The 10,456-nt window shown below is 36.7% G+C and overlaps 1 protein-coding gene across 1 annotated transcript in view; it reads right to left on the bottom strand.

The window, feature by feature from the left end:
* Positions 1 to 3,968: 3,968 nt before the first annotated feature.
* NDUFS1 (NADH:ubiquinone oxidoreductase core subunit S1) overlaps positions 3,969 to 10,456 on the bottom strand; it is a 32,760-nt gene continuing 26,272 nt past the window's right edge. Inside the window, exons 15-19 of the mRNA XM_027873798.1 lie at positions 9,569 to 9,723; positions 6,583 to 6,758; positions 5,383 to 5,517; positions 5,194 to 5,266; positions 3,969 to 4,323 (exon numbers count right to left, since the gene is read on the bottom strand). Of these exons, the coding sequence (XP_027729599.1) occupies positions 4,232 to 4,323; positions 5,194 to 5,266; positions 5,383 to 5,517; positions 6,583 to 6,758; positions 9,569 to 9,723 (631 nt within the window). The 3' untranslated portion in view covers positions 3,969 to 4,231. The remainder of the gene's footprint in view (positions 4,324 to 5,193; positions 5,267 to 5,382; positions 5,518 to 6,582; positions 6,759 to 9,568; positions 9,724 to 10,456) is intronic.

Raw genomic sequence — 10,456 nt, 5'->3', positions numbered from 1 at the left:
GCACACACTCCCCAAAGCCCAAGTTACTTTAATCATAATATAAACACAGGGTCTATAAACAGATATGCTAGGAAGGGATTAACCTTTAAAATGCGCTATGCATGGAATCTTTTACTTGAGTTTTTATTTGTACTCAATTTTCATAGCTCCATTATGGCCCTTTGGTAAGGGTTTGTAATGACAGCCTCTGACAAAATGTACAGTGTTAATTTATTAAAACACATTTCCACTGCTTTAGTTGCTAAACTTTTTTTCCCGTCTCCTATGTCACATGAAGACTGATGCAGCAATTTATTTGAGTGATCACAATAAAGCCAGCACTCACCTAAGGTTTTCTGCTGGAGAAGGAAGCCAACTGTCTGCATTTACATATTTTTGGAACTCCCATTGTTTGAGATCCTACGCAACTCAGGGTGGCAACCAGAGGTAAGAAGTTTTCCCTTTCGGCAGCCCTCCCAAACAGATTCATCGAAACAGTGAAACTGGTAAAACTCCATCACAATTGATATTGGCAAAGGATTGTACATAAGAATAAAATGATTTCCATGCCCCTGAGGATGGATTGTAGTAACACTGCTTGGTTAACCTGGTTGACTTTTCTTGGGCCAGTCATTTAATTTTTTCCAACTCATTTTTTCTTTTAATTGATTTTGATTTATCAACCATAACTTCCATAAGCTTTTGAGTTTTAAATTTTTCTCCCTCTCCCTCCCCACTTCCCTCCCCAATAAAACTCATTTTTTCTCATCCATAAAACGCTTAGATGATCTCGAAGATCCCTTCTAGTTAACAATATTTTGTTCATTTTTACAATAAATCCTCTATAAGGAAGTCTGTGCAATAAATGTTTAGTCTGGTACTTGTCCTTGTAATAAATAAAATAAAATAAAATAAAAGTATCTCTTTTTGTCCTGTTTGCATGGTAAAGGGCTCTTAAGCAGCTGTTCCTTTCAACATTCCTCTCCCCTCTGCACCAGAATCCACACATTTTTAAAAACCTGTTAAAATGGCCAGGTGTGGCTAAAATGGAAACAGTACTTAGAAAAGGGGAGGAACTAAGCATTCATATAGCACCTACTGTGTACCAGGTACTTTCTTATAAACAGCTCCATTTTACAGTTGAGGAAATTGAGGGAAACAGGTTAAGTGACTTGTCCAGTGTTTCACAGCTAGTTGTTGTCAGAAATCAAATTTGAACTCGGGTCTCTCATTTAAGCTCACTGCTTGAGCCACTGTACCAACAGCTCCCTGAGGAGCTGGGGGATGGAGGGAGGACTTTAATCTGTTATGATACCTGCCTCATTCTATGGAATCTAAGTATTTTTTTCTTGCCAATTCTCTTGGAGGATGGGTGTAGCTAAAGTGCAACCTGTGGCTTCAGATTTTGCAAATGTGATTTCAAGGCAGGAAATGTATGTCTCTAATGTGTACCCACTGTGGAGCCAAGACCTTTCATAACAACAGAATTAACAAAATAACTTGGAGGTCTTACTGTGTTTTTTTTTTCCTTTTTTTTGTTAGGCAATGGGGTTATGTGACTTGCCCAGGGTCACACAGCTAGTAAGTGTCAAGTGTCTGAGGCCACATATGAACTCAAATCTTCCTGAATCCAGGATCGGTGCTCTATCCACTGCACCGTTTAGCTGCCCCAATAGATTTGTTTCTTGTACCAAGGAAGTCTACAATGTTTTATTTCCCAGACTTCTTCCGAGGTTGATTTATTCTCTGTTTCTCCTGAGCTTCTAATTTCACTGATGGCATTCTTACTGTCTTTAAAAAAATAAAGGGTTTTTGGATAGTGTTTATTTGTAGACCATCCATTTCTCCCTAACTTCTTCCTCCAAGGTGAATTCTGCCTTGTAACTAAGAAAAACATCTAATAGGTAAATACTCCAATTCACATCTATTGCCCCACCCCCACATCTCTAATCAAGAGTTTTGCTTCATTATTGTTTCACTGACTTGAGATTGGTCATGACAATTAGATGAGAACTCCTTGAATATTTACATTATTGTAGTCATTTTGATATATGCCCAGTGGTAGACTATCTTGATCAACACGTATGAATACTTCAGGGACTTTTCACACACAATTCCAAATTGTTTTCTAAAATGTTTGCACAAATCCTCCCCCATAGGCCATGCATCAGACATTTTTTTTTAAGCTTTTATCACCTTTGTAACTTTGAGCTATGTGAGGCAAAAACGTGGGAGTTGTTTTAATATGGAACAATCCTTCACATCTGCAATCCTCTTCCATACTGTATGTTGATATCTTTTGACCACTTAACCATTTGTTTTCTTTTTAAAGTACATCCTCATCCCAGATCTTCCTTCCTAGGCTAGTAAGGTATAGTATTCTCTTACTTAGGCCCCTTTTAACATATGTATATCCACGTTCACCTTAATATTTAACCTTATATTTATGAAGTGTGACTATAAAGTGCTAAGACCAACTTTTCTCTGGCACAATGAATTCATTCAACAGATAGATTATATTGCAGTGGGAAAAAACAAACAAACTAAACTGTGGGAGTCAAAAGATCTGGGTTTTAATTATAGGTATGTCACTTGCTCTGGATTTAGAACTGAAAAGGGCCTTAGAGATGCTCCAATTCAGAGCTCAAGGACCTGTTTTACAAAAACAATACAGTAACTTTATTTTAAAATATAAAAACCATTCTTAGCTTGGGGGCGGGGCCTCCAAAGACAGGCAATAGACCTAGATGTTGGTTTGCCAACCCCTGCAGTATCTGGCTCAGCCCTCTTATTTACAAATGAAGAACATAAGCCACAGAGAGGTAAGATGATTTGCCCATGGGTCTCAGTAAGAGAACTAAGGGAAAAGCTAGGACTCAAGCCTCATCATTTAGCAGGTTTTCCATCCTACCAGACCAACATCCATTTGGGGACAGCCCCTTCCCTTTCTTGTACTCTTTTATAAAACATACTTCCCTTGCCTCACTACATTTCCCGGGGAGATTTAGAAAAGATTTTTGAATGAAGTTTAAATCTGAAATATAATTTATAGCAACTGTGGGTTTATATTGGGTAAATTTTGAAGTGATACCTAATATGAAGTGAAATAAGATCTGTGGATCCAGATGTTGTTTTTTGTTTTCATAATAGGGCTAATGATTCACAATTCAAAGAGTTTCTCTGGCATATCAAGAAAACCAATGGCCTCCCAAATCTAGTGTGATGGACTTTATCACTATATGCAAAAAGAAAAAAAGTCTTCAAATGCAAGTTTTTTTTCTCCTTAAATACACACTTAACCATTCATGACATTTCTGAAGTTGGGCTATGAATATTTCCCAGGTCAACTGTTGTAACTTTGTTTTTACTTTCTCTTTGCTGTGACAATGGAAGGTTATAAAAACTGATGGCTCTGTCTTCCAATACTAGCACAGGTGACTAGGGACTTAAAGGATTGTGTTAAATAATAATGAAGATGTGATCACAACTGGAGTTTTAATCTGTATTTCTTATTCCAGGCCTGTTTTTCTATTTGTACTAGCCTCTTTATGTCCTGTAACTTCCCTTACCTCCCTCACACTCACAAAAATCTATTAACAGAAAAACAAAGTGCTGCATAGCAAGTAGACAAAAAAGATAGAACTAATGTAAGAAGGACAACGTGGGTATCAGCAAAACTTGCAAATGTAAATTCCTAGGAATAATGGATCACAACTGTCTAAAATGGATATATCCGTGTATACGTCTAATACATGAAAGAATTTTTCTAAAAATGACAGTACGCTAAAATATTTTTTGCTACAAGGTAAAGTTCCTAGCCCTAGAAAGAGATGATTTTTAACTTTTGCCCCCACATTTTATCCCTGTAATAAATTTAACGGACACATGAAGATAAAACAAAAACTTTTCAGTTCTCATTTTCAGAATTTTCTTTGTATTTGCTTTTACAAAGACTTCCTATTAAATCTTTGTGCTCACACAAAAGTATATCCATATTTGTATTTAATAAACCATGTAATTAACAACGTTTGTACACAACTCGAACATTTCAAATGAATAAATGTTTCTCGATACAGTAAGCTCTTTGTTGAATATAATTTTCAAGTAAGCACTGGTGTATACAACTTTAAATATTACATTATTCAGACTGTTTTTATAGAGTGATGAACCTCTAAGGGATCATCACAACATAATTTTGTCTTTGTTAGCTATTTGCAGCAAAACTGGGTTTCCATTCATTGAGTGTAATGTTTCAGCATATGGACGGCTCCTCTACTGCCTGAGCACCCTCAGTTACAGCTTTCACACACTTGGCCATTGTCTGTGATGCTCTGCTAATAGGATCTGTGAAAATATTGAGAAAAGATTTTATTTATTTACTTTTAAATGAAAAAAGTTAAAGTGGGGTCAATGTAATATGCACACTATGAGGTTAAAATGTCAACCAATATATTTTGAAGATATGGAGTTTATCAGATAATTCCTTATTTAAATATAATATTTATATACACATTTATTTTTAAAATACATATATTATTATATATTTAAATATATTTTCATAATGCTATCAGATAAGCAATCAATCACAATGACCCAATACTACTATCTTTGCCCTAGATACTTGATCTACTTCTCTAATATTTTGACCTTCAATGTATTTAAGACATCTCACTTAATACAGGGCACAACAAATTTAGTTTGGATCTAGAAGTCATATAAGTTTTCGGTTTTCGAATGTTACCACAAGACATTGGTTCCCAACCTCAGAGACCTAAATTAGGGTCACCAGGGGTATAGAGCAGGATCTTGAAAGATTCTCTGGGAATATGTAAAGCTAAGTAGATCTGACCAGGGTACTTACTTCCTAGATCATATATAGAGTAAGCAGAAATTCTGGTGGCCACTCATTATGGTGATTTGGTTCCTGGGATCTGTTTAGATTTTTACCTATGTTCCTTAACATTTTATTGAAAAACAAATGTCCCTTAATTCACTTTACTTTATTGTAAAGTTCCAAAAAACTTGCCCAGTAGTTACTCCAAAAATATTACCTTAAATTTTACATTTTAAACCTGTGATTCAAAGACATTTTACTGACTGAAAAGACCAATGAATAACTTCTAATATTCAAGTATTTTCCTCGTTTTCTAGAACCACTTTAAAATTTACAGCTACCAGTCGCTCTCCTGACCAATCAAAGGTAGAAGGACATACCTGTCATGTAGAAGTCTTTTATCGTGAGCTGAGGCGGAACAAGAGGCTGAGCAAGCAGCTGTTCGTTCACTAGCTACAAAAAGAAGCGAGAACAAGAAGAAATATAGGACCGCCGCACAATCTGACGTATGTTAAAAAATAAATGCACAAAGAAACAGACAAACAACATTCAGGGCAAGCATTTCTCACCTTGGCTAGCTCACTTGCTTCTTGGAAATAATTAGCTCCCTCTACATCATCGTATCGGACCAGGTTAGGGGACACCTCTTCCAATCGACTCCTCACCTGATCCAGCGTCTCGTAAGGAAGAGTCATACCAGCTATCTAGAAATCATCCGGACGGAAAGAAAAATTCCATTATGATGCTGACAAAAATGAAAAGACTTTTAATTTTATTTAACACAAAATATAATTCGGTATTTGTGTCCATTAGCTATCAACTTTTTTTTTTTTTTGGCACGGACAAAACGCTTGTTATGCCTTTACTTTAGCTATCAACTCTTTAACCACTAGTTCTCAGAGCCATAAATTTTTATAGGAATTTGTGATATCATAAATCATAAATCACTGTGAGACAGGTATCAAAATTATTAGGCCCATTTTCAGATGAGGAAACTGAACTTCAGAAAAGCTGAATGATCTGCCCACTCAAACACAGCTAGTCAATGGCAGAGCCAGCTGCTGTGACCCCAGGATCAGGGCTCTCTTCACTTTCTGCTGTTTTTTCAGTTGATTGTTTCATCTTGAGTGTAACATCCACAGACAACATGCCTTTAAATATGAATTCATTTAGAAATAAGTGATAGTTGGAGAGGCAGGAAGGGCAGCAGGTGCAGAATGTTGCATGTACTTTCAGATGCAGTTGACATATTGATTTTGCTCAACTTTTTTTAGAGGGGAGTCTTTTTTTTAGAAGGTCCATAGACTGGATAAGAAGGGTGTATTAAAAATGACTAATATTTAAAAGACAAATGGCATAAAATTTTTTAAAAAAGGAAATGAATTATTAAAGTTAAATTTGAACAAACATCTGCTCACCCTGGCGATTAATCACCTACAATAATCACGTAGAAATTAAAATTTTCTGTTTCACTATAGATATTTTTTCATAATAAAAGCAAATGGAGACCCAGTGACATTATTTTGCTGTCTTTGGAAAACCTCACCAGTGCTGTATATGTCTTTAACAAAAAGGAAAGAAAAAAAGAATAATGAGAACACCAATTCTGAATGTTCAGGCTCTGAGAACACTTTTTACATTAGAGGAGCATTTCATAGTGATTTCAGACTTTCATCTTAGACTTCTTTGAAAATCATTCTCACCTGATGAACACGCATATGCAAAGCCCTGGTTAGCAATCTCACTTTGAAATGTCTTAAAAATCATACCTCGGAGAGAGCCCGGATAATTTTCCAGTCTTCTCTTGCCATGCCAGGAGGTGTCACTGCTACTTTAGTCTGCTGAGCTCTGCCCTCCGTATTGACATAAGTAGCAGACTTTTCTGTGTAAGCTGCTCCTGGGAGTATGACATCAGCTATAGGAGCTCCCACATCACCATGATGTCCTGCCAAAAAAATGAAAACAGAAAATAAGTTTAAATAAAAAATATTTTGATATAATGCATTAGGGTTTTTCAAGCAGAAAAAACGAGAACTTGGCTATTATGTTCTAAATTTCATTTTGATGAGACAGTTAGGTAGCACAGTGGATAGAGCACCGGCCCTGGAGTCAGGAGGACCCGAGTTCAAATCCAGTCTCAGATCAGACACTTGACATAACTTACTAGCAGTGGGACCCCGGCCAAGTCACTTCATCCCACTCGCCTCGCCAAATAAATAAATTTCATTTTGAGTAGGAAAAAAAAAATCACTCCTTGACATAGGTTAAAAAAAAACCCAATTCATTTATAGACCTTAAATTGTAAAGGGTACTTTCCTGAGGCAGAGAGGATGCTGGATTAGATGGGACCTAAGAGGGCACCTAGTCCAACCCTCTTATTTTCCAGATGAGGAAACCAAGGCCCAAAGAAGTTAAATCATAAAGGTAAATGACAGTGGGACAAGATTTGAACTCAGGATTTCTGATTCCTTTTATCAAGGATTTGTTTTATGAAGTTTGGATTCAGTCGAAGGGCCACACTTGAGGACATAGAGGGCCACACGTAGCCTCAAGGCCTCAGGTTCCCCACCCCTGGCTTAGATAATACTATTTTATTTAAAGCTTGTATTTTCCTTAGCACAGAGTTTTTTGAATGAACAAATGAAAATGGGGTATAAACTTAAAGTATGCTGTAGATAGAAGATAGGTCCATCTGCAACACAGGTATAAGTGATTCTCTGGTTCAAAATCTTATTAACGCCAGAATCTTAGGAGTTGAAGGGGACTTTACAAAGGATCAAGCCTAACCCCCAACCAATGTATAAATCTCCTCCACAAGAATCCATCCTGAACAGGACTTTATATAAAGTTACTGAAGGGAACTATACTGCAACACAAATATGCTAAGCAGATGAAGTATAATTAAAGTCCAAAGAATGGGTAGAACGAAATGGAAAAGCCACTCTTTTCTCTTCTTGCTTAGTGATAAAAAGAGGTGGAAAATACCAGTGAAAAATGGGCAAGTTAGATAAAAGTAGTTAGTATACTACAAAAGAGAAAACATGTAAATATCCCCGTTTTTATTAAGGACACCACTTTCCTTCCAGGAACTCAGGCAACCTAAAAATTATCCTCCACTCCTCACTCTCCCTCAACCCATCCAATCCAATCAGAAGTCAGATCTTGCCGATTGCTCTTTGACATCCATTCACTTCTCTCTCTTCCTGTGACCACCTTCCTTGTTCAAGCATTCATCATTTGTTGCCTAAATTATGGCAGTAAATTGTTCTCTCTACCCCAAGATCCTCCCAGTGCCACAGATGCTAAAGTGATCTTCCTAAAGAACAGGTCTTATCATGTCATTCTCTGACTCAATGGTCTCTTATTAGCTGTGGGATAAAATATAAACTCAGTTTGGCCCCAAAAGCCCTTTAAGTACTTGGCTCTAATTTACCTTTCCAGACTTTTTATAAATCATCCCCTTCTAGCACTCTGCCATATAATCAAATTAGCCTTCTTGTTCTACACACATGGCACTCTATCTCCTGTTTCCATGCTCTTCCACTGGTTTTCCTAGAATTCCTTTTTTCCTTCAAAACTCAGCTCAAGATCCACCTTCTACATGAAGCCTTTCCTGATCCCCCCAGCTGACAGTACCCAAACTGGCCTATACTGATTGTGTGTATATACTTCTTTATGTACGTTTTAAAGTAAATATTGTCTCTTCAGTCAAAATGTAAGCTCCTTGAGGGCAGGGACTCTTCATTTTTGTCTTTATATCCCTAGCACAGTGCCCTTCACATAGTAGGCACTTAATAATAGCTTGTTGATTTATGGGATTGAAAAGACTACTAAGAGAAAAATAAAGATAAATAATTCAACAATCTTAATTATTAATAAAAACCTTGAGAAAGAAATCATACGAAGGGAGTTAGAAGCTTTCTAAATATAGGAGTGTCATGAAAGGCAAGCCAATTCATTCATTCATATACACATACACACACAGGAAAGTTTAAAAAAAGGAGAGAAGGTATAAAGAAATATAGAAACAATAAGTTGTTACAGCATATAGTGGTTAAAAAGAATGCCTTTAACATACAATATTTATGTTAACACAAGGTGAGCCAGTATATTTCCATATAATTCCAAAACTATACGAAGTTGCATGGGAATGAAAGTAGTATAACAAAAAACAGATTAACTGCAGTAACGTTAGTAGGAAAAAAAAATTGTAGAGGGTCAAGAAAAAAATGAAAGCCTAAGAAGTACAAAGCCTAAAGTTAATTAATTTCTCTGAGGTACAATGGTGAAGTTCTAGCTATGTTGACTGAATATTTTAAGACTCATAACGTTAAGGTATTATATAGAAGATTCCCAAAATAGCTCTTAACAGCTAAAAGCTAACAGTCTAATGAGACAGGCCATATTAACAATTTCCTTTTAGTATTTTTCTGCCAAGATGTTATTGTCTACACTTTATTCTTAAACCCTGTATTTCTCCAGCATTTGCACACAGTAACTTTACACATAAATATTCAGGTGATTACTCTTATGGAAGCTACTAACTGTAAACATCATAAAATTAAGGTTTACGTAAGTAAGCCCGATCCCCCAATAGCCAAGTGGAATAAATTTAACTCACTAAATGTATTGAAGAACAAATAGTTTTAGGCACATTAAAATAAAAGGTGATAAATTTCAAGAGGGACCCTGCCTGATTGTATTGTTCCCTTCTATTTCTATTCAATTTCAATATATGTGACTAGTGCTAGTTACCTTGATAGACAATGAAGCAATCCTTTGGCAAATCTGAACGGGTAACACAACCTCCATCTGCTCCCAGAAGAAACAACATTTTGGGAGGGTTCTTCCGAATTGCCTCTACTCCAGGTTTAAAACCAAGGTCCAAAGCAGCTACCTGGCTTGCCACCCTGTGGTATGACAATAAAAATTTATATTAAAATGATATGCTTTGCAGAAGCACCTACTTCCATTTCCATCCAATGATGCCAATACGACTTTTAAAGCTCCTTCTTCCTTTTCTTGCACATCAAAAAAGTGATTACCAAGATAACAAGTCATTTGTAATCCCTTCACTGGCAATTGGGTGATGATCTGTTGCTCTCGGGCCACTGCATTTTTTCACAATACAATATTTACCAAAGGATACTACAGAGAACTCTAGCTAAGGATCTTTAACTGCAATGTTCTCTTTGGGTGGTTCCCATTTACCATAGCAAGAAGTCACACATTCTCAATATACCTTCATAGGGCTTCTGAAATTAGACAAAATTTTAGAGACAGGCCTAGCTTAACTACAGTTCACAGTGGAGGAAACTGAGCCTCAAAAAAGTGAAGGGACCTTTCCTTGGAGACAAAGCCATCAGTGTCAGAGCCACAACTAGAGTCTGAGCTCTAAATACCCAGAGGTCAGTTTCTTTCTACTTCTGTGCAATTCTGCCACCTTTTTGTTAAAGGCACAATATATTGTCTCCACTGCCTCCACCAAAAAGACGACCACACGCATATATTGGTGGGGTGTGAGAGGTGAGGACAGAAGAGAGGGAAAACCAAACCTGTGATTTCATTGGTGTAGATTGTGACTTGTGCAGGATCACACAGTCAGTAAATGTCAAAGGCAGGACTTGAACCCAGGTCTTTCTG

This window comes from Vombatus ursinus, unplaced genomic scaffold (genome assembly GCF_900497805.2).
Source record: "Vombatus ursinus unplaced genomic scaffold, bare-nosed wombat genome assembly UNPS02014802.1, whole genome shotgun sequence".
In the NCBI taxonomy this organism is placed as follows: Eukaryota; Metazoa; Chordata; class Mammalia; order Diprotodontia; family Vombatidae; genus Vombatus; species Vombatus ursinus.
Note: the sequence above shows the minus strand (reverse complement) of the source record. Positions and strands in the feature narration are given on the sequence as shown.